Genomic DNA, 25,122 nt, shown 5'->3' on the forward strand with positions numbered 1-25,122 from the left:
GAGCATGGATACGATGGTTGCATATGGGTGAATACTACTACAACACTACGCATCACATGTTTATAGGTATGTCACCATTTTGAGCCCTATATGCTTATGATGCATTGTCTTTTGTTGACATTATGTTTAGAGACAGCAGGGCCCCAAGGACCAAGGACTGGATACAGGAGAGCCAAGATATCTTGAGGGCTCTGAAGGACAATCTACAAATGGCCCAAAATCAACAGAAGCTTTATGCAGACAGGCGTAGAGTTGAGAGGCATTTCGAAGTTGGGGACTTGGTATTCTAGGAAAGCATATCGATGGATTTCATCACTGGGTTGCCCATCGTACAGGTAAACGACTGCATTTATGTGGTGGTAGATCGCTTGACGAAGTACGCTCACTTCTTTGCCATCCTAGCATGGTACTCGGCCTCACAAGTGGCCGAATATTTTTTCAGGGAGGTGTTTCGACTACATGGTCTCCCAAAGACTATTGTCAATGACCGAAACAACAGGTTCATAGGTGGTTTTTGGCAGGAGTTATTTCGGTTGGTGGGTACTGAACTCACCCCGAGTACCACTTACCACCCACAGATGGATGGACAAACGAAGAGAGTTAACAAGTGGCTGGAGGGCTACTTCAGTAACTATGTGACAGGGCAGCAGAAAGCATGGATACGATGGCTACATTTGGGTGAATATTGCTACAACACTACGCATCACATGTATATAGGTATGTCACCGTTTCAAGCCCTATATGGTTATGATGCATTGTCTGCTGACATTATGTTTGGAGACAGCAAGGCCCCCAAGGGCCAAGGACTAGATACAGGAGAGCGAAGATACCTTGAGGGCTCTAAAGGACAATCTGCAAATGGCCCAGAATCAGCAGAAGCTTTATGCAAACAAGGGCAGAATTGAGAGGCAGTTAGAAGTTGGGGACTTGGTATTCTTGAGGCTCCAACCGTACAGGCAGTTTACGCTCAAGCAATAGGGAACCGAGAAACTCAAACCCTGCTTCTATGGGCAATATCGTGTCACTCAAAGGGTGGGGGAGGTAGCATATGAGTTGGAGCTACCCCCGGGGAGACGAGTGCGCAACGTTTTTCACGTGTCTTGCCTAAAGAAGGCACTAGGACAACAGGTTATCGTTGCCACAGAGCTAACCCCTATGGACGATGAAGGACATTTAGTGCTGGAACCAGAGGCTATCTCGAATACCAGAGAGAGGCACCTGTTTAACAAAGTCATCAGGAGTTTTTTGTTCGATGGAGGAATCTACCAAATGAGGATGCCACCTTGGAGGGGGAATAGATACTGCAGCATCCTTCTCTGTAGTTGTTTGAGGACAAGCAATGTTTTGGTGGGGAGGACTGTGATATTCCTACATAGTGTTTCACTAAGGGAATATCGAATTTTGCTCAATTTTGGCGTATTGTGTTGTTTCATTTAGGGAAAGTGGGCCTAGGGGACCCACATTTGATTTTTGGCATAAGGAGCACCCCAACAATAGTGTTCGATGAAAGATTGCAGCTTTGGTAGAATGTGGGGGCCACCACAAAGGGATTTTTGACCCACATGGAGAGTACGTTCCCATTGGTTCGAAAAAGGTGGGAGAAAGTCAATGTGGGCCCACATGGGCAACCTGGGAGGCAATTCGATAAAAGGAAGGAGGGGCTCTCATTTTGGTTATCATCTATCATTTCAAAATTTGTCTTTGACAAGAGCACGCTTGAGAAGTGAGCCAAGTCTGCATGGTTCAACACACCGAGTGTTTCCCAGTGGAAATCCCAACCCTTGCTTCGGTGGACTTCGAGTACCAGTCCTAGGAGGAAGTTCTTCTACAGCCCAATTCGTACCAACAACACGATTTACAGCAGCAAAGACAGACACAGCAGCGCAGGGAATGCGCAGTCACTGCTAGAGGCACTCCGGGAGTTTGTGGAGTTAGGGGAGTTCAAAAAGGAAATTCGGTGGGAAGGCTTGGGAAGCCTTCTAACAAGGTTTGCAGGATTTTTGGGGACATTCAGCAACAGAATTTTCAGCAGGGTCGAATTACCCAGCAAGAGAGCTAGCCAAGCCCAAGGGGGTCAAAATTTTGGGGTCAAGCTTTGGCCGAACCCTTCGTGGGTTATTTTGGGTTTCTTGAGTAGAGGCCATAATTAAATTCCCGGAATTTTCTTAGTAGAGAAGGCTCTAGCAGCAGTTCATTTCAGGAAATCGCACCATTTTCTGGGAATTACAGCGCAGCAGTTGGGCCGAATTGACAGTGCTTGGATGAGGGTGATTCAGGGATCATTGTGGGCTTTGCTAGCTTGCTTAAAGCAAGCTCAGGTGCACACATTCCAGCACCTTGATTGTACACCTTTTCCATTAATAAAATGAGTATACAGCGTTGTTTTGGAAGTAGTTTCATGGTCTGATTGCATGTTCTGGTTTTATGATGTGTTTGTCTATTTTTCTTTGAATATTTATTGTTAATTTTCCCTTAGGGATATTACAACCTCTAAATAAAAGACTTTGAGCATGAAACCCATGCGACAAAAATAACAATAATATTTTTCTTTCATTTTAGAATATAAAAGAATCAAAAGTACATTTCATATTTATAAAGACCAAACCTAATTACACATTTTCAACAAGACCCCACTCCATAGCCTTGATACTCCTATCTTTAGCAAAGCCCTCCTTGTGTTGGAGAAGAGCCAACCTAAAGTATCAAGAAGAGTTCCTGAGGTAATAGTGGGAAACCCTCTTGAGTTACACCAAGCTATCACCTTCGTCCTTGGGATTTTACACTTTGTGGATGCTAGATTTTAATGTAACGCTTGCTACAAAAGCTTTTGCAAAAATATCAGTATGAGGCAGAATAGCTAAAAAAATTATACTTACATAAGGTTAACACTGAATCAACTCAATGGTTCAGGTTGGAAAACACAACCAACTAAAACATAAACAAATCATAGCATAGCATAAGCAATCCTTTAAATAAACAGCAGTCTTTTTGCACTTCAAAAAGCATGTTACCTGGTGGTGAACAGTTTTAATTTACCTTGATGAGAAAGAGGTGTCCCTCACACGAACACGACTATTTCGAATACGGCCCAGGAAAGGGAACTCTGTTATTTTCAATGTCTCTGCCCTCTGCACACATGGTGCATTCAAAGCATGTAAAATCTTCAACATGAAACTATCAAAATCTACTCTGGCAACACAGTTTATATTTACAGAACCACAGTAAAAACTCAGTTGGAAAAGTGTAACACTTACGCAGTTCCTATATCATCCAAACTGGTGATACATAAGAAATAAATTACTTGCAAAAGCTTTTCAAAATAAGTAAAATAGCCAATATAAGATTGTTGCAAAATTATTTCAAACAAATTGAGTTACCTCTATGAGATATGGCAAGTCGAACTTGCATATATTATAACCAATGATCAGATCGGGATCAACTTCGCGAATAAAATCCTGTAGAATGGACAAGAAATATGCATGTTTATGATGTACAAGCTTGGTCATAGATAGTTCTTGAAATCCAAATTATAAGCTACTAGCAGTAATACAGCCTCGATATCAGACAATGAATAGACTGAAAACTTTATAACAAAAGAAAAATCCATGCACTGCAAACACCCAAACAATTTTGAATGCACAAAAAATAGAAGAACCAAAATTGTAAATGTTGGGAGTCTAGTCCCAAACATAGCAATGTATATGAGAAGACCTTTTCAGCTTTGCACAAAAAGGATAAAATTTCATAATGCAATCCATTCTGATATTTAAGGGCAACATTCAATCTCTCATCTTCCACCTCTGATATTGGATTAGGCATTTTGAAGTCAGTCAATGACTCGATATACCCAGAATATTGCTGGAGGTTTGCGTGGCATTCTGAACACAAACGGTAAATAAGAATAAAAAAAATTGCAGGCAATCTGAAGTTTAAAAATAGCATGTTGCCATGAAACAGTAGTGGAATTTATCATAGTACTACATTCAGCATAAACACATGGCATTAACATTTAAGAAAAACACATAAATATTCTGAATCTGTTGGAGTGGTACCCTCGGAAGGTCTTCCGCATAGGCTTGGTGTCTTAGCCTGTGGAAGACATTATTGTCCTCTTCTAGTTGCTTGCTTGGTGGAGTTAGTGATTTATGTATTCTTTCCTAAGTTTAACTTAGCAAAAGTACAACAAATAAAGTAAATTAATTATTGTACACTATTGAGTTATTTTCCAAGGATAAATAATTTAATTATCTAAGTAACTTATAAATAATCTCAACCGTTGATCTCCAAGATGGTTCACCGTTCTATAAGGGAGACTGGGGTTAAGGATTTGGGCTAAATGAAGATTATATAGAGAGCCTAGCGACAAGCTCAAGACACAAGTTGTGTGATTGAGTCACAATTCAAAGAGAGCGATTTTCTCCATGTGCAAGTGGCTCTGTGGACCAAGAGCGCAAAGGAGAAGTATGAGTGGATTGGGGCAAATCCAAGAGGGTTGATTGCCGAAAGGAGATTGATTTTATCTGGAGGAGGCCGAGTTGTTGGAGGGTCGAGTTTTCCCTAGTGCGCATCAGTGGCACGTAAGGAGGGCACATGTCAAGTTGTTGGCTGAGTATTTGGGCCGAGTTCTCCAGGCAGATTTCACCCGGAGGTTGATTTCGTAGAGGCTAAGCTCCTTGTGCTGAATTCATTTTGGCAGAGCTGTGTTACAGGTTCCAATTTTGTATTTTTCCTTGTATCTCTGTGGGTCGAAAAACCCAGATTTTCCAGATAATTAAATGACGGAGAATTGTTGTGGGTGAATTATTTTGCAATGTGTGATTGATCTCTCTGGTTTATTTCCACTGCATATATTTAATTCTAGAAGTTAAAAATACCAATGATTTTATTTTTCGGTGATTATTTATTTATTTAGATAAATAAATAAATTGTTGTGGATAAAATAAATTGCCTTGAGAAAACAAATCTGGCTAGTATTAGAAATTTAACATCATATCAGAGCAGTCTAGAAGACTTTGAAATAGAGAATTGAAATCCCTAGGGTTTGTAGCAGCAAGTTTTCCTTTATTTGGCAGCAGAATTATCTCTTAAAATTTTGCAGTTGGTTTTGTGATCGTGGTCGATTTGTGGAGATGGCATCATTGAGCAGTTTGAGATATGAAGACAGGTTGGACGGGGGGTCAAATTTCAGTCCCTGGAAGGAGCAAATTACCATGATTCTGAAGATGAATGGTCTTTGGGTTCTAGTAAGCAAAGACGTGCAGGTTCCTTCAGATCTGAATCTTGCCACAAAGCATAAGTTCAAAGACATGAAAGCAAGTTGCATAATTTTTTACGGTGTAAGGCATCATAAAATTCCTCACATATCAGGGAAGCACGTCAGAAGACAGATGTGGGTAGCTTTGACCGGTCTTTATCAAAGTACAAATGCGAACAAAAAAATGGTGTTGCAAGAAAAGTTAAACAACATTAAAATGAATAGATACGAGACCATGGCATTTTATCTCACAAGGGTCCAGTAGGCTCGTGATGATCTTGCAGCTATTAGAGAAATTGTGCGTGATTAAGAGTTGGTTAAAGTTTGCTTTGAAGGGGTGTGTTGTCACATAGAATGTCTAGGCACTGCGACAATGGTTCAAATCGGGGGTTGTCACCTTGATCCCCAATCTCTTCGTTTAAGTTGTCTCCCAACAATAGGCTAAGGGGGGTAAACCTTATGGAAATAAAATGAAGGAGAACTAGTTGGGAACCAACCAGTTCGGGAGACACCGTCAAGCGACTAAGTACTTGTTTTATATTCAGCAAGACTTACAAGATTCGATTAGATTTAGACGATTGAAACCAGTGCCTTATGGAGTCAACTATCTTGCCAGGAAATTTAGGACCAAGTAATTGATGAACAATTGTTGCTTGGATGAATACTATCTTATATGAAATGCAGATCCTAAAACTAATGTGAGATCAAGAATCTTGGTTAATTTTAGTTAAATGTCTATCTAACTTTTAACCCTTCGATCCTCTCTATAATGAGCCTGATTTCGTAGTAAATGGCAGAGAGAAGATAAGGTGAAGCACACTAAGGTGTGATTAACGATACCTCTCCTGAAAATCTAACATATCGGGTGCCTCCGGCGCTGCAGAGAGTTGTGGCTCTGATGATTACAACGTCACCATTTTAAGTACTATTAAAAGCAAGCTTCTCAAGCAAAGATGCATGGGTACCTATCGTTTTATCGACCAAGCTTATGCTTGGAAGTAAATTTTAATTATGCAGAACTAACTTAATATGCAAATGCACGAGATGATTAGAAGATGAGATGAAGTTAGATTCAAGGATTGAAAGCGCTTATGCCACGATTTGCTTTAGAGTTATAAGCCAAAAACCTTTAATCGCCCAAATAAATATTCACCTCACTAGACAAAAACTGAAAGATGAACTTCTCAGCAATATCACAATATAATGCCCAATTAAACCACAAGCTTATCACTTCAAATCTTTTTAATGCGATTATAGCTCAAAGAGAACAAAAGCTTCTTCACAATTTAATATCAATGTCAATTATATAGATCCTCAACTACTCAATCTAGGACACAAAAGATATGTAATCTACCACAATTCCATGAAAGAGTACTTAATAATTAATTGAAAATTTCGCCAAAAAAATTAGTATGCAATATCCAATAATTCAAGTAATTAAACCACATTTAGAATTAATTAAATAATAAGCAAGCTTAATAGATGTCAAGCATAAAAATATTCAAAAACCTTAGCATGCAAAAACTTAAGCAATTAAATTTCGAGAATTAATTACCAAATATTCAAATGCTAGACACTTCAAATAATTTCGGATTTAAAATAAATTCTAATTTTCCTATAGTCAACTTTAGAGATAATTTAAAAAATTTAAAAGTGCCTCGACTATAGCAAAAACCTGAGAGATCTTCTGCAAACACTAGATCAACCATCAAACCAAGTAGAGAAATAGAATAAGAATAAAATTCTGAATAAATAGAGATACCTGCTAAATTCAATCAAAATTAAAAATGTTACCCCAGATCCAACAAACTAAATAAGATACCTGTATTCAGGTTATTCTAAGAAAGCTATTGATTGACACAGAAATTAAAACAATGTTACCATTGATTCATGAAGAGGAACACCACCACAATTTGAAAGTTGAAACCCCAAAGACTTTTGCATTAATTCCAAAAAAAGTATACAAGAGAGTTTGAGAGCTTAGTACACGATTCAAAGATTGGATGAAAAGACAGACTAACACCGACCTCTAATTTATAGGTAGAATCTCTGACCGCTAGTTGGTTTGATCCTTGTCAAATTAATCTCAACCGTTCATAAAGATTTAATTAATCTTTAATCATCACCGTCGAAATTATTTATCTTTTGAGGAAAAAATAATTTTTCATTGAATCGATTTTTAATAAGAGAGTTTGAGAGCTTAGTACACGATTCAAAGATCAGATGAAAAGACAGACTAACACCGACCTCTAATTTATAGGTAAAATCTCTAACCGTTAGTTGGTTTGATCCTTGTCAAATTAATCTCGACCGTTCATAAAGATTTAATTAATTTTTAATCATCACCGTCGAAATTATTTATTTTTTGAGGGAAAAAACAAATTTTTCATTTAATTGATTTTTAATAAACTCAAAATTAATTATTGAGTTAATTTCCTCAAATTTTGTTGACTTAACCGCCAAGGCCCAAGGGTCCAAAATTTCTTAATTTCCTCAATATTTCCTTGGTCGGGGACCTCCAAAAATTAACTTCTTTAAAAACCACGAATTTCACCATTGGAAAATTTAATTTTACCTAGGACACAAAGTTAATTAAATTTTTGGCTTACGATTTAATTTAATTTTGCCAGAAAATTTAATTAATTGACTTATGAGGGGATTAATAATATTTTCAACCCTCTAATATTTAGCCATGGTTTCTAATTATGAAGAACCATGCACTAAATATTTTTTACATGGAGATTTTACAACTTTGATAAATGAGGGGGGAACACCCGTTTGTTATAAACCCTCAACATTTACCCATTTCTGTTACACAAAAAATGATCTAGTAGACCAAGCAATCTATAATAATATAATTAGCCAATTAGCTAGGATTATTCCCAAACTACTTTTACAAGGACTCGATAAAAAACACTAGGACTCACTTAATATCTTGACGACAAAATCCACCCTAGCTTTGGAATGAGATTGGAGGGAAAAGCTTTGTCGATCATTTGTGTTTAGAGACACAGATGAATCAATGAGACAAAAACCCTCCTAAGGTAGAAATCGTCATCAAAATACTATGCTTACCTAGGTTGTTACATACATGATGGTCTTACTAAGATCATTTACCTTATAACCATGCAAAATGGGTTTACATCTTTAACAAACTGCCAATCGATGATGAAATCTGAATGATGCGAACACTCGAACATGATAGATCCCTTTTGCGAAAAAAGGGTTGTACTGTTATGGGGTCATTCACACAGAGTGGTCAACAGGGTGGATAAAGCACTAGTCCATTTTTGTGGATAGGATTCTTGCTCATCAATAGCTTCCTAATTAGAGTTGATTATGGGATGACTTCACCAAGAAGAACATCTGGGAAACTCATTGACCGGCGACAGCAAAAGGGCAATGAGGAGAACGATGAGCTTGTTCTTACTACACAAGCAAAAAAGGCCAAAGCGAAGACCAAGCAAAACCAGGGTGGAGGAGAATCTTCACAGAACGCAAAGGAAAACAACATAACCAAAGTCAAGTGTTTTGCTCGTCATAAGTCCACGCATTTTGCCAATCAGTGTCCAAACAAAAAGAAGGGCAAGCGAGAAACTGCTACAATAGCAATTGCGCATATGGAGAAGGTGGTCGAGAAGTTTGCAAAAAACTTTGCATTAGTATCTTGCCTTTCCGAAACCGTCACGAGAGGTGTCTAGTTCGTGGACAATGGAGCATCTCATCATATGACAGATCTCGAGACCTCTTCACCAACATGACCAAACGAACCAAAGATGTACATGTGGAGCTTGGTGACAAGGCTAAGTATGCAGTCGAGGGCACTGGGAGTATCAAGTTCCAAATGAACTCAGGTGGCATCGTGGAGGTGAACAAAGTAATATATGTACAAGGGTTTGGAGAAAAATCTCCTTTCAGTTTCAGCCACAGAAGACAAAGGACTGGAGATCAAATTTATGGGAGGTGAAGTGGCTACTGGGCTGAAAAGGATTGATTTCAGAAAGAAGAATGTGATCGTAAAAGGGAGAGGGATCTCTTTCTGTTGAAAGAGTAGCCAATGAACGCTCTCATTCATTAGAGTGGCAGCCAAAGAGAGATTTGGCATAGTAGGATGGGGAAACTACACTACAGAGGTTTTCCTATGGTGCAAAGGATGGTTACTGGGTTTCCACAGATCCAGGTGGAGCAGGATGGAGTGTGTAAAACGCATGCGCTTGGCAAGTATGCCAAGGTTGTGTATCCTCATAGGAAGACCAGGTCTAAGGGAGTGCTAGACTTGGTACACTCAGATATTTCTGGTCCTGTGTCTATGACGTAGATCACAGGGTCTGTATACTTTGCGACGTTCATAGATGCTTATTCCAAGAAAACATGGATCTACTTCTTGAAGACCATAGTATTGAAACCGGTTGGTCTTGTTATCACATTAACTCTGTTTTTCAAAATTTTGAAAAAATGCTAACAGTTTCAGTGTCAGCATTTTAGTTGTAATAAACAGGGAAATCATTGATAGCGGGGCTATTAGCGCTTTAATGTTCCAATAATGTTTTCTGAAGAAATTCATTGACAACGAGACTATCAGCATCTCTGATATAACTGATAGGCCGATTGTCAAAACCAAAAACGAACTTCAAATTTAAATTTTGGAATTACGTTGACCAAGTCAACGACAATGATAAGGTTTGCAAGCGTGCCACAAGTTGTAATGTTAAATCATTGATTTTTTTGTCGCCATTGGTATATTGTTTATCGATTAATCATGGTTTAAAACGTGAATTCACCCCAAATTGTAATGATTTCCCCTCTCCACCGATTAAACTCATTTCACTTTGTAAATTGGTGATTTTGTTTGTAAGTTCGGTTATTTTATTGTGAAACTGGTAAAGTTTGGAAAGATTTCATATGGCTTCTCCTGCAAAGATCGAAGATCAAATCCCGTTGTTTTTGTTTCTAACTAAAGTATGTGATGGGGAAAGGCAGCAAGGCTAACTATACCGATCCCAATGTATTGGATCTGTTGATGATCTATCCCGACATCCAACAGCAATTTCAGCAGGCAAGGTGGGAAGAATTCTTCCACCGATGCACAAAATTTCACGATGTCGTAGCTCATGCGTTTGCTCAGGGTTTCGATGGCAATCGGGTAGAAATTGGCGAACTCTCTTTTCCAGTCACGGAGGAGCTAATAACAGAGGCTACAACCCTACCTACAGATGGAGAGAGAGTTTTCAGAAGCCATTTATTAGGTGGGATCGATGTCCCATTTTCCTTGAAGACAGAGTTCAAAGACAAAAATTGGAACACAAGGGTGGAAAAATCGTGGCTGGAGGATAAATGGCACGGCCTGCTTCACATTACTTAGCAGTATTTCACATGTGATGGGCGTTTCAACCGGGTGAACCTTTACCACTTACATTTCCTAACACATTTAGCTGGAAAGGTTAGGATGAACACTTGTTTCTATTTGTTGGATATTTTAAAACACATGGTCGCTCGTTTTAGAGCCAGAAACACCCCTTCTCCTCATTTCGTCTACCATAAAGCTTTGATCAAACTACTAATTGAAAGTCAGTTGGCCAAAACAATGATAACTTGGAGTCATTTCTTGTTTTGGGGAGGTTTCCAACCTCAACCCCCTAAATCTCGAAGAGGAAGGAAGAAAGGTACACTCAAGAAACAACCCCTATTGAGCCAACTCCTAGCCAAAAAGACACAGAGGTCCCTTCTACATCCTTTGGCCCTAAAATCCCCAAAGTTTACCAAAGAAAGAGTGCCAGGCTTAGTAAACTAGACCCTACATCCCCTGTAAGCTTACCTTCTGCTATTAGTTCTCCCCAAGCCATGAGTTCACTTGTTGAAGCCTCCCCTACAAACACAACTATGCCAGAGATCATTAAAGGCAAAGAGGTCGAAGTTGAGACCCAAGCTAAAGAAACACTGTCTGAAACCCTTAAAGGAGGCAAAAGGCCTCATACAAGGCCAACAAATAAGTTAAGGTTTAAAATTAAACTGAGAAGCAACCCAGATTTGGCCAAGGAGGTAATTGATGTAGATAATCTGCCATTGAAGGACATTATCATCAACAGAAAGAAGACTGCAGGCTCTAAAAAGAGAAGAGACAAAGAAACTAAAGGAAAAGGTCCTATGGAGACAAGGCAAAGCAAGAAACAGAGGTTGGAGAAGGTGGATGTGCTTCTAAAAGCAACCAGCACCCTCAGTTAGGAGGCTTGGGGTCATTTTGAAAATTTTGGTTATGCACTTAAGAAACAACAATTTTGGCTTTATCATTGACAGTGTGCTTAACAACGTATTTACATACAGCAAAGTAGGGAGTAGTTGACATTCCCACTGTCAGCGATTTTGAAAGAAGCAGGAGCTAACATCTCCACTGTCAGCAATTTTGAGGAATAGGAGTTGACATCTTCGTTGTTAGCGATTTTGAAGGGGAGTGTTGACATCTCCGTTGTTAACAAATTTTTGCAAGATAAATGTTAACATTCCCACTATCAGCAAATTCTAAAAAATAGGCAAAAAGAAAATGCTGACAGTCAGTCTATCAGCGAAATCTTCAACTCATGAAACCAAAGAAGCTGACAGCGGCAATATCAGCAAATTTCACCAGGAAGCCCGAGGGAAAAGGAACTCTAACAGAAAAGCAGTTTTTGGTGAAGGATTGAACCTGTTTGCAGAGGGACCTGTTTGCTAGCGAGGATTCAGTTCTATCAGTCAAGGACATGTTTTTATTTTCAAGGAAGATATATTGAAGATACTTTTTCTTATCTATATGTTAGAATATTCTCCAGCAAATATTTTATTTTAGAAAAAAACTTGATGTAACTAAAGATATTTTCCACATGCATGAATTTAGAATATTTTGATATTATTGGAGTATTGTAATTAAGTTTGTAACTATAATCATGTGATCAGTTGATGTAAAATCTATGAAGACAATTTCTGAAGAATGGAAAAAGGTTGGTTTTTATCTAAGTCACAAGATACGTCCTCCAAGGTCCCGTGTCCCGTATTTTACGTGTCGGACACGAAAATGGCCCTAAAACGTGTCGAAAACGTTTTTCATCGTGTCCTGTAAAATGTAAAACGTATTCGCCAGTTTTCGTCGTGTCCTGCATCTGGAAAACGCGTATTCCGGTGATAGAAAATGTTGCCTGCATAAGCTGCAATTTTTTTTGAAAGAAACAAATAATTTTTGAGTGGGGAAACTTAATGATCAAGTCTAGGCCCTAGTATTGATATGCTATTCATGGTAATGTTAAATTCTTAAAGTAAAAGTGACATTCTCCTTAATCTTCATTTTCATCCTTTTACTTAAATTTTTAACATTACCATGAAATGACTCGCGATGTTTGAGAGTGGTTTCTGCCTCATTCGATTTCATATGGAGAAAGTAGAATTTTGGATTTTATTCAAAATGCAGCAGACTTATCAGTTTTTCAGGATTTCAAGATTGGGAGATTGTAATGTTTCCAGGTGACACCACCTGCCCGGGCTACCCCTGCCACCAGTAGAGGACGTGGTCTACCTCCTATAGCTCCTACTTCTAGTTCTTCAGCTTCTAGAGCATAGCAAACTCCACTGCCAACTCCACCAGCACCAGCATCTACATCTAGAGGGAAAGGGAAAGCTGTGGCATTTTCTCGCAAGAGGGGCAGAGGAAATCAATAGGATTAGAGTTTAGTTATTTTCTTATGTGCTTGTAAGTTGTACATGAACAATGAACATTGAATGTTCAAGAATCAAGACCAAGCATATCACATTCTAATTTCTAAATAGTAAATTTTGATTCTATTTTTTTTTTAAAGTGAACTATGAACTTTGAGAAGTAATTATATTTTAATTTGATTAGATATGCTGCAACCTGCATTTTAATATGGATAAAAAACTATATTTCAGTGTATATATATATATATATATAATTAAATATATATAAAACGTGTCCCATGTGTCCTGTTTCCAGGTCGCCGTGTTTCGTATTGAATACTCGTATTTACGTGTCCTCCGTGTCTCGTGTCCTCATGTCAAGTGACTTAGATTTTTATAGTAAAAACATCAGCATTCTGGTGTATTTGAGCAGATCTTAAATATATTGCAGTTTTGATGAGCATTTGCAGAAAATTCATGTGTTGTAGTGTCCTATCCGTTATTTCTATATTTATGAAAAATCTTCTTCATGTCTAGAAACTTTAGTTTTTGAGATTGGGATTCATTCATGCTCCTTTCTCGTATTTCTCAGTGATTAGTACTTGTTGCTTCTATCAGCTATAATTTTGTTTTCTTTTCAATTTTCTTCTTCTAAATCTCTCAAATTGTCGAAGGAGTTATTACTACCTTGCTTTTTGTGTCCTACTCATTACATCTGTAGCATCATTTGATAAAACTAGTCTTCATGCCCAATGTTGTGTTTTATATACAACCCAGCCAAATTTCATCCTACACACTAAATCTAGCCATAGAGCTTAAATTGTAAAACCCACTGCTACAGTGACCTGGAGTAGTTGTGTTTTAGGGAGAGATCCCTCTCTACATTGAAGGGCTAGCTTTCAATCTTAAAGAGGTTCGAGGTTACCTTAGAGCTTTTCCCTAACAACCAGGATTTCTCTAAAAGATAACAGGTCTGAATGGGATATCGATTGGTCTGAATCAGAAATCAGTCGGTCTGAATCGGAAACCGGTCAGTTTGAATCAAAAGTCGGTCAAATTGATCGATCATTGGCCAAACCAACCCAACTAGTCAAAAAACTCAGTCAACTGCCCTTCCTCGCCATTTCTAGACAAATTGGGCAAAATCTAGCCAGTTTATGATGAAACTGGCCGGTTTAACTGGTGTTAAAATGACTTGAAGGCCACCTCTATTTATACTAAAACGTTGAGCACATGTGGGGTTTATTTGGTCGTTGGCCGACCTTGACGAATTGTCTTATAACGCAAATAAATTCATAACTCCATGAATACTTATCGAAATCGGATGATCTTTAGATGAATCCTAGACCTCTCAATGAGAGGCATCCAAAAAAAATATCAGCTGCCATAAATAAGATGACCAACATGGAGTTTGGCCCTAGTTGCCAATTTTAACAGTTTGTGACTCAAGCAATTGCAATGTTTGGGAGTCGAGACTCAACCAACTGAGTTTGATCATGATGAGAAGTTTAAAGTGATAATGTTGATTACTAATATCATATATGTAGACTTGTAGTGGGTCGGTGGCCATATAGCTTGTAGGCTTTGTTTTTGGACTCTAGAGGCCATTTAGAGCCTCATTGGTTATATATTTTGTTGTTGATATGTATTGCACTCGGTGCGATTTTGATATATTCACATTTACATGGTATATATATAAGCAAACTTTGCATATTTTTTGTCTATTGGTTTGGATTCTTGGAATCATGGTGTTAAATCTTAAAAATAGTTGTTTTCATTAGAAAATAATTATTTCATGTGTTTTTCTAAAATCGGTTCATTAAAATCTAACCTGTCTCAGTTTCATTGATTTCGGTTTGAAATCCGGTTTATTAGGTGGATCGGTCCAGTCACCGGTTCCGATTTTGAATACTATATTGAAGACCAAGGATGAGGTCTTTGATCAGTTTCAGGAATTCAAGGCTCTAATGGAGAACCAAATAGGGAACAAGATTAAGGTGTTGAGATCTAATAATGGGGGTGAGTATACCTCCAATAAGTTCCAAGATTTTTGCGAGGTAGGAATTAAAGGAGCTTACAGTACGTTACAACCCTCAATAGAATGAAGAAAAGGACCATCATGGAGGCAGTGAGGGAAATGATCTATGATCAGGAGTTGCTTGTGTTTTTGTGGGAAAAGGCCTGCATACAACTATGTACATGCAAAATAGGAGTCCTCACAAGGTGTTGGAAAACGTGACTCCTGAGGAGCTGTTTACAGCAGTGACACTAGATGTGAGTCATTTGCACATACTCGATAGCCCAATTTATGTCCATGTTCCTACAGAAAAAGGACTAAACTAGAGCCCTTGTCTGAGAGGGGCATATTTGTGGACTACAGTGAGGTCTCAAAGGCCTACCAAGTGTACATTCCACAACAAAGGAAGGTGATATTGAGTCGGGATATCATATTTGATGAGGGCAAAATGATCTACCTGCAGTTCTGAGAAACTGATTCAGAGAATCACATAACAAAGAAAAGAGAATAACAGAACAGCTCTCTCGAAATATCATCATTTATTATGAGGGAGAGATGAACATTTTATAAACAATGCAAACATTCTCCTTATTTTTAATTTTGTAATTACAAAAGATATTGCATAAAAATCAAATACATTATTAGATAAAGCAAATACATTGAGATGTTTCCTTCTTTCCCAATTTTTTAGATGTTTCCGTCTTTTCTACTCTTAGATGTTTCCAAGGAAAGGAGTGTGCTTTTTCTTGGTTGCCCAATCAGTGAGAAGTTTCTAATTTGTGTGCCTGTCTTGGTTGCCCAATTCCTCCCTGTTTAGAGCAGGAAGCGTCCCTGCTTCCTCCACCAAATGAGGGAAAGTGTGTTGCAATGTTTCAACAGTCATCCATTTTGCCTGTGTTGGTGTGTGTCCCTTCCGACCAACCAGATAATATAAGTAAGGTTGTTGGTGTGTATTCCTTTTCCTGGAGTCAAGAATTGTGTTGTTGAGCAGAGGAGGCTGAAAATATGGAATATTATCTACTGGATGACGAACTGTAACAGATTCCTCAAGGAGAGGTGGTTCAAAGAGCTTAAGATTATTAACATTAAGCACATCGTGGATGCCAAGCTGGGAAGGCCAGTCCAAGTGATATGCATTGTCGCCAATGCGTTCTCGAACAGTATAGGGGCCATATCGCAGAGGATGCAGCTTATGTTGGTGGCCCTTGAAGCGTTGCTTGTCCAACAAGAACAAGACACAATCTCCAAGTTGAAAAGACAACAGCGTTTGCTACTTGTCATGCCTTTGTTTGGCGCAATCTTGGGCTACCTGCAAAGCAGTAGTTACTTGAGTTTGGCGTTGAGATATGGAGTGTATGAAATGTTGAGCTGATTTTTGTTCCTGTTGTTGATGTGCAGACCCAGAAGGGGTGATAGTCAGTGGCATCTCAGAGGGTGCACTTGGCTGAAACAAAAAACAAACCTCAAAAGGGGAGAAACCAGTTGAGGAGTGTGTGGCCCTATTGTAACTATGTTGAATGATGTGCAAATATGTATCCCACTATTTGTTTCTGGAAAAATAACTGCGAAGGGAGTGAACCAAAGTACGATTGACAACTTCGGTTTGTCCATCTGTTTGTGGGTGAAAGGCAATGGAGAAATGAAGTTGGCAACCCAACAAAGACCAAAGAGTACGCCAAAATGTACTGAGAAAACAAGAGTCACGATCAAAAATAATGCTACTTGGCAAACCAAAGTGTGGCCAAACATGTTGGAAGAAGAGATCCGCAGTCTGAGCAACAGAGGTAGTCTTATGACAAGGAAGAAAGATAGCCATCTTGGAGAAATGACATACCACTACCCAAATAGCATCATGTTTGCGGAAAGTAGTAGGAAGACCACTTAAAACGTCCATGGAAATGGATTCCCAAGGACGAGAGGGAATTGGTAATGGTTGAAACAAACCATGCTTACGCTTTGATGGCTTGCTTTGTGAACAAAGAGAACATGTGCAAACGAATTTTTCCACTTGCTTGGGTAAGGCAGGTCAATAGAAGTGGCGTGAAGATTGAGAATGGTCTTGGTTATGCCAAAATGCCCTCCGCATGAAGAGGAATGTGCTTCACGGATTAGGAGATGATCATCAGATTTTGGCACACAGAGTTGGTTAAGTTTATATAACCAACCATCACGAATGGTATAATCAAGAAAGGGAGTTTGGTTGATGATTGTAGGTTGCTGCAGAGCTTCCCATATCTCCCCAAAGACCGAATCTGTTGCATACATATCTTTTCAGGCATCATATGTAGCACAACGCACCTCTAGAATGTGTAGGACCTGAGTAGGTGGTCGACTTAACAAATCAGCCATTTTATTTGTTGTCCCCTTCTTAAATTTAATCACCAAATGGAATTGTTGAATGTAAGCAGCCCAAATTAGATGCCTTTGCTCTTCAATCTTGCATTGTGAGTTGATGAAGATCAGTGGATGACGATCTGTGTGAAGGATGGTCTCTTTGCCAAGAATGTAATGACGCCACTGCTTCAAAGCTTGCACTAGACTATAGAATTCCTTGTCATATGTGTTGTACATGAGCTTAGCATCTGCATGCGTCTCAAAAAGGTATGCCACAGGGTGACCTCCCTGTTTAAGAACAGCCCCAAGGCGAATTGAGAGGCATCAGTTTCCAACTCAAATGGTTGATTCATCTCTGGCAAGCGAAGAACAGGGGCAGAGCATAATGCAGTCTTGAGTTGAGCAAATTGGTGCTTGAATTCGACATCCCAAATAAACTTTGCATGATTTGACAACTGGTGCAAAGGGCGAGCCAATTATGAGAAATGAGAGACAAATTTTTTGTGGAAATTAATACCTCCCATGAAGCTCTTAAAGTCATCTGCGTTGAAAGGTGTTGGCCATTGTGCCAAAGTCTGTACCTAAGATGGATCTGGGCGGACCCCTGTGTTGTCAATAACAAATCCCAAATACTGCACTGATGTTTGTCCAAAACAGGATTTCTTCTCTTTGACCTGAAGTTGGTGTATTTGCAAAAACTCAAGTGTGTTGCGACCGTGCTGAAGATGGTCTTCCCAAGATCTGCTGAATACCAAAATATCATCAACGTAAATGTCATGTCCCTTCTCAAACACATTTGTAACAGGGTGCTGCTACATAATTTTGCACAATTTTGGCTAAGGAAGAGAACCCATCATTTTCTACTTCAAGACTTAGGAGGCAATTCGACTTAATTTGGTTGCTAGTGGAATGTGGGGACCACCCACATGGGAATTGGAATTGGCCCATTCGAATAGCTTGGAGGGAAAGTCAAATAGGTGGATGGAGGGGCCCATTGAGGCAAGGGAGGCCCAAGCAATTATAAGGAGGGAGCAGCTCTCATTTTGGGATTCATTCATACATCTTGCAAACAAAATCACTTGATTGTTCACTCTGCTATTTAGCTGAGTCAACTGGCTGTTTAGCCACGAATCTCTCAAGTGGGAGATTCAACCTCTACTTCAGGGGACCATCCGTACCCACCCTAGAGAGGCAGTTCTACAAGGATTTCAGGAGTTCTGGGGCAGTGACAAAGCACCACCAACCAGCACGGAGCAGGGAGTGCGTATTTTTGGGCAGCCAGAGAATATGCAGAGGGAGATAGAGGCCAGCAAAGATCAGATTGTTTGCCAGAGACTTAGAGAGCTAAGATAGCAACAATAGACCAACATTCTTGGTGAGTTTTACAGCCAGTAGAGCCAACATTCTAGTAGTTCGAATTGTTGGGCTAGGGGACAGCGCATAGGCCACTCAACAGTTTTTCGTGGAGCTTAGGAGCAGGTGTCTTCGGCCAAGAGCTCACCTGAGAAGTCAGGGATTTACAGGCAGTTTCCAGCAGGCCGAGTTTTGCAGTTGAAGCTAAGGTTGGGCTCCAAGGGGGTCGAATTTCATAATTCTAAACCAGCCAAAATCCTTTCCGGGTTTCTCTCGGTTTTTTACAAGGATCCCAAATATAAAGTTTCATAATTTTCTGAGACCATAGGTGGGGTTTTAAGTCGTTTCTTGGCAGCAGACAGTGTAGAATTGTTGGGGATTGAATAGTGCCTTTGGGGATCGATTTTGGGAAGTCCAAATCAGGCCAAACCATTTCTGGGTTTTTGTGGGTTTTGGCCAAGGAGTTTGTGGCTGAAGTTTCATCATTTTCTAAGCACCGGAGGAGGAGTTTCTTGCAGTCCCTTTCCAGGCAGCAGTGAAGTTTTTTGGGCAGCGCAGAGCATTAGAGGAGCAGTCATTTCCAGCATTTGAGATCATTGTATTATCACCTGGGTTCTGTCACGCTTGCCATTGAGGCAAACCTAGGTGCATTCCTCCATACTATTGTACTTGCTCCATTGATTAATAAAATGGCTCAGCTAGTTCTTAATTCCAAAGTTTTTATGAGCATTTACTGATTGTTTAAACTGTAGATCGTTTTTGCTTTGCATATCACTATTTATTTAAGTTTGGAACATTACAGTGGTATCAAAACATGATCTTGGCCCAACTGTGGGAAATTAGCCAGAAGATCATGAAAGCTTTGCGTAAGAGTGCACAGTGACGGGTGAAACCGGAGTCAAACCCATGGCCCAAGGGAAATCCAATATGCAGAAATTTTGGGTAGAATTCATTGGGACGATCAGAGGTTGGCCCAGTTGAGGAGGGTGACAAACCAAACCCATCCTCACCCTTAAAACAAAGACATTAGAGACGAGCAGGTCGTGGCGGTGCAGCCGTCTACATCCTGTGGGGAAAGTCGACCAAATCAAGGCACCAAATCTCCTGAAAAGGAGCAGACAGGACAAAGACGGTTAGAGTGTGAGACCAAGGAGCGCTTTTTTTGGTGGAGCCCTAGCTTTAGACATCAAGAGCCTGAGGGGGAGGTTGAGCATGATGCTGAGAGCCCACAAGATGGTGAGGAGCACATCGATATACCCAGTGTGGCGCAGGAGTCACCTTTATTAGAGACCTCTTCGATAGCCTCAGTTGACACCTTGGTGGAGAGGATAGAGCCTACTCCCATAGAGCCATTTGTTGAGAGGGTGCAATCCCTGGACGAGATGCCAACAATTGTTGAGGTATCTGGAATCGTGATCGAGTTTATAGGTGATAGATGCCCACGATAATTCCATCAGTTTCAAGCCGACCTTCTGGCATTAAAAAGGAAAGTCACGTTAGTGCGAGAGGCAATTTTGCAACAAGACGAGGCGCTGGAGGGCATGAGCGTGGTTTATGTCGAGTCCACAAACAAATCGAATCACATTGGGGAGCAGGTTGATTTGCTACTGGTGCAGCTAGAGTGAACGTTTGAGTATGAGAGCATCCCTCTTCAGGTACATAGATGGAGTTGGCAACACTGTTAGGTTACCTTGGCCCATTGGACAGAGGGAGACAGAGCTACCTAGTCAGATTGTATGTATTGACCAGGATAGAGAGATAAGACGGTCTGAGTTGCATAGGGTGCAACACCCGCATGTTGGGGTTGTTCTATGTGCAGGAGTCCGTGCATTCGATCCCCCTCTTAGGGTTGGGTGGTGAGAGATTCTGAGTTGGTACCCAGTGGAGCGGACTACAGAGATGGTAGTGGACCCAGGTGGAGCTCAACAGGAGTTTCCAGGGACTGGGGATGCTGGAAGCCCTGACTAGCATTGGGATCCGGGAGGGACTACCTATCAATTCCCATGTCTGTCGATTGACTACAACTAGGAAGGTGCAGTTGACCTAGCAGGTGAGCATGCACATTCACTAGGGGAGTCTTAGTCAGCGCCAGTGGCCGACCAGTTTATGGACAAACTCTTTTCGTTTTCCTAGTATGGCATTTGTACACGGGATCATTGGGTGATCAGCATACTCTAGAGGGAGTTTATCGGAGGACGTGGAATTGGCAGGCCACCAGACGTGCCTTGCATGGAGCTGGGGGCTCTTCACTTTTGTGCGGGGCACAGAGGATGCAGAGGAGTGAAGCAGTGGTGGCATCACTGCTGACACATAGGGTGAGTCACTTCTCAGACCCCTCAAGGGGGATTTGGAGGGAAGATCCATTCATCGGTGGGGATAATGATGTGATGGTGGAGGTGATGATATTGATCGGGTGTGGCCTAACACAAAGACATAACTCTAGGCCATCATACTAAGGGATGTGTGGGAGCATCTAGCGTTGAGCAGCGGTCTACATGTGGGCATGGAGATGCATGGTGGTGTGTTGTAGTGTGTTGGACTGCGTTGCGAAGTGGGAGTGCCTCACATCGCAGTGAGTACATGCAGGGAGTGACAGGTGCAGTGACATAGGTAGGAAGCAAGACGGTACAGGATGGCATAGCTGCAGTCGAGTGTATCCAACAGTGTACAGGGGTAGGCCATCGTGTACAATGGCATGTCCAGGAGTACTGGGATGATCGATGGCATGTAGAGGCGTATGGTGCTGCACAACGAGGTCCTGGAGTGTTGCCTCCAGGGACACCCATGGACGGAGATATCGAGCATACCTTTGGCTGTAGTTCACCCAAGATCGATGGGGACACAGATGAGCAATACTTGATGGTATCTGCGAGGACTCACACTGGTGACCCTCTTCTACGTCACTTACAGGAACGGGCAATCTGGTTGTTGTCCTTTAACACTTTGGGCACAAGAAGCAGGGGACAGGGAGCTCACCCAAGATATTCGGATGACACTTGGTGAGATAGAGGGAGACTTCTCAATGGGGGCATCGAGATGGTGCGCGAGTTGACAGCCATAGGTCGAGGGATGGGGTGATCATCGAAAGGGATGGCATATCATTCATCATTGATCCTATGCCTGGGGATTTGGTCACAGGGGAGACATGTTTCACTCTTTCTGGACCATGCTTGAGCAGAGGATACCGTGTACAGCTATCCAGTATGTATCCAGGTTCTCAACATTGTATCGACACATTCTCCAGGGGGCGGGTAGCCAAACTAGTGGCAATGGTTGGCAGGAGCATGATGGATCTGCAGACACTGAGTCGATTGCATGTATCAGATACCCATCTATTGGTTGCATTCAGGGGGTAGCTATTTGGCACATGTGGTTTCCACTGGTCATCAATACTACACTATGGCAGGCACCGGATAGTTTAGCATACCTCAGATTAGTTCATGGTGTATGGAACCTATATATGGGTGGCATGAAGGGACTAGAAATGAGGGCCAAGGGGATTCCACTGGTTGTCAGGGCTATGCCACCACAGGTCTGCGTATGGGACGCAGGGATTGAGTTGATCAATAGATCACTCGTGATGAGCAGAGTCGTGGCAGAGAGTGATATAGTTCGCTCTTGGGATGACACAGGGGTTCACAGAGGATTTCATCATATGGCGAGGAAAACATTCTCTATTGCTGCACAGGTTCGGAGTTAGATTTGGATGGGTAGACCTTGGTGCCATGGATATGCCCAGGCAGGATGTGTCTCGCCTCTTTCAATATTCCACCATTGAGTTCCAGGAGAGGAGGATAGTATCTGCGCACGATGGGGAGTATGAGAGTAGCACAGCGTCAGCATGGTGGCACCACTCTGGGACTAGCAGGTAATTGGGGCGTCATAGCTCAATAACCCTTAGGGATGCGCCGGCTACTGCAGGGGGAGATCATACAAATCTTCCATTGGGCTTTAGCAAGTCATTGATGGAGCAAGAGACTTCTGGTACTTGCACCGGGCAAGATACTGAGTGGAGTGAGGGGAGCTTCATGTTGGACAAGATGGCTTGGGATCCTAGTATTGAAGGATTCTTTCATATCAGGACAGTGCTAAGGTCAAGGACGATTCAGTGGCACGTCTAGGACCCTTGCACATGTTGCAGTGACAATGGGGAGCAACAGTTAGAGAGGATGCTCGTTTAGGCATTGCTTGAGGTCAAGCGATTTTTGGAGCGTTGGAAGAACTTGTTGAATGAGGATGCCACCTAGGGGGGTGAGCACATATCGGAGCACCCAGCTTTGAGGTTGCTTGCAATGGGGAGCAACAGTTAGAGAGGATGCTCGTTTAGGCATTGCTTGAGGTCAAGCGATTTTTGGAGCGTTGGAAGAACTTGCTGAATGAGGATGCCACCTAGGGGGGTGAGCACATATTGGAGCACCCAGCTTTGAGGTTGCTTGAGGGCAAGCAACATTTGAGAGGGGAAGACTGTCATGTCCCTTCTCAAACACATTTGTAACAGGGTGTTGCTACACAATTTTGCACAATTTTGGCTAAGGAAGAGAACACATCATTTTCGACTTCGGGACTTAGGAGGCAATTCGACTTAATTTGGTTGCTAGTGGAATGTGGGGGCCACCCACATGGGAATTCGAATTCACCCATTCGAATAGCTTGGAGGGAAAGTCAAATAGGTCGATGGAGGGGCCCACATGAGGCAAGGGAGGCCCAAGTAATTATAAGGAGGAAGCTAGCTCTCATTTTGGAATTCATTCATACATCTTGCAAACAAAATCACTTGATTGTTCACTCTGTTGTTTAGCTAAGTCGACAGGCTGTTTAGCCATGAATCTCTCAAGCGGAAGATTCAACCTCTACTTCGGGGGACCATCCGTGCCCACCCTAGAGAGGCAGTTCTACAAGGATTTCAGGAGTTCCGGGGCAGTGACATAGCACCACCAACCAGCGCAGAGCAAGGAGTGTGTATTTCTAGGCAGCCAAAGAATACGCAGAGGGAGATAGAGGCTAGCAGAGATCAGATTGTTTGCCGGAGAGTTAGAGAGACGAGATAGCAACAATAGACCAACATTCTTGTGGAGCTTTACAGCCGGCAGAGCCAGCATTCTAGCAGTTCGAATTGTTGGGTTAGGGGATAGTGCAGAGGCCACTTAGCAGTTTTTCATGGAGCTTAGGAGCAGGTGTCTTAGGCCAAGAGCTCACCTGGGAAGTCAAGGATTGGATAGCAAGGTCAGCCTAGCACTTTGGGGGCATTTCCAGGAGAATTTACAAGCAATTTCCAGCAGGTCAAGTTTTGCAATTGCAACTGAGGTTGGGCTCCAAGGGGGTCAAATTTTAGAAGTCTAAACCAACCAAAATCCTTTTTGGGTTTTCTAGGTTTTTGACAAGGATCCCAAATATAAAATTTCATAATTTTCTGAGCACCAGAGGTGGGGTTTTAAGCTGTATCTTTGCAACAGACAGTGTAGAATTGTTGGGGATTGAATAGTGCCTTTGGGGATCAAATTTAGGAAGTCTAAATCGGGCCAAACCATTTCTAGGTTTTTTTGGGTTTTGGCCAAGGAGTTTGTGGCTAAAGTTTCATCATTTTCTGAGCACCGGATGAGGAGTTTCTTGCAGTGCCTTTCAAGGCAGCAGTGAAATTTTTTGGGCAGTGCAGAGCATTAGAGGAACAATCATTTCCAGCATTTGAGATCATTGTATTATCGCCTAGGTTATGTCACGCTTGCCATTGAGGCAAGCCCAGGTGCATTCCTCCATACTATTGTACTTGCTCCATTGATTAATAAAATGGCTCAGTTGGTTCTTAGTTCCAGAGTTTTTATGAGAATTTGTTGATTGTTTCAAAAAAAATTGTTGTAAATCGTTTTTGTTTTGCATATCACTATTTATTTATGGAACATTACAGTAAATGACCACAAACTTACCCAAGTGTGCCTTGAAAACATCATTAGTGAATCTCATAAAGGTCGTTGGTGCATTGGTCAGTCCAAATGGCATGACCAACCATTCAAATAGCCCAAACTTTGTTTTGAAAGCAGTTTTCCATGTGTCGGATGCATGCATGTGAACTTGATGGTAGCCTGCAGTCAAATCCATCTTTGTGAAGAAACAAGCCCCATGTAAGTGGTCCAACAAATCCTCAATGCACGGTAAGGGGTAGTGGTTTTTAACAGTGGCTTTATTAATGGCCCGGTAGTCTGTCACGAGGCACCATTCAGAAGTATCCTTTTTGGGAATAATAAAAGTTGGAGATGCACATGGCGAGGATGAAGGTTGAATATGGTCGGATGTCAACAATTGCTCAATTTGGCATTTGATTTCAGTGGCCTCTCGAGGAGCGAGGCGATAAGATGGGGTATTAGGTAAGGAAGCACCAGGAATAAGATCGGTTTTGTTTTCAACAGAGCGTGCCGGAGGCAGCCATGTGGGTTGGGTGAAGACATCTGCAAATTCTTGGAGTAGAGGAGCCATTGCAGGAGGGACCTGATTGGTGAGTGTGAAAATTCTA

General features: G+C 41.2%; 1 protein-coding gene across 1 annotated transcript in view; it reads right to left on the reverse strand.

Moving 5' to 3' along the window:
- LOC149180389 (DNA polymerase delta subunit 1) overlaps positions 1 to 25,122 on the reverse strand; it is a 337,034-nt gene that overhangs the window by 205,766 nt on the left and 106,146 nt on the right. Inside the window, exons 8-9 of the mRNA XM_089416092.1 lie at positions 3,378 to 3,455; positions 3,037 to 3,128 (exon numbers count right to left, since the gene is read on the reverse strand). Of these exons, the coding sequence (XP_089272218.1) occupies positions 3,037 to 3,128; positions 3,378 to 3,455 (170 nt within the window). The remainder of the gene's footprint in view (positions 1 to 3,036; positions 3,129 to 3,377; positions 3,456 to 25,122) is intronic.

Source organism: Pinus tabuliformis, chromosome 3_2 (genome assembly GCF_031772625.1).
Source record: "Pinus tabuliformis cultivar Carrire ecotype Pingquan chromosome 3_2, CPIR1, whole genome shotgun sequence".
In the NCBI taxonomy this organism is placed as follows: Eukaryota; Viridiplantae; Streptophyta; class Pinopsida; order Pinales; family Pinaceae; genus Pinus; species Pinus tabuliformis.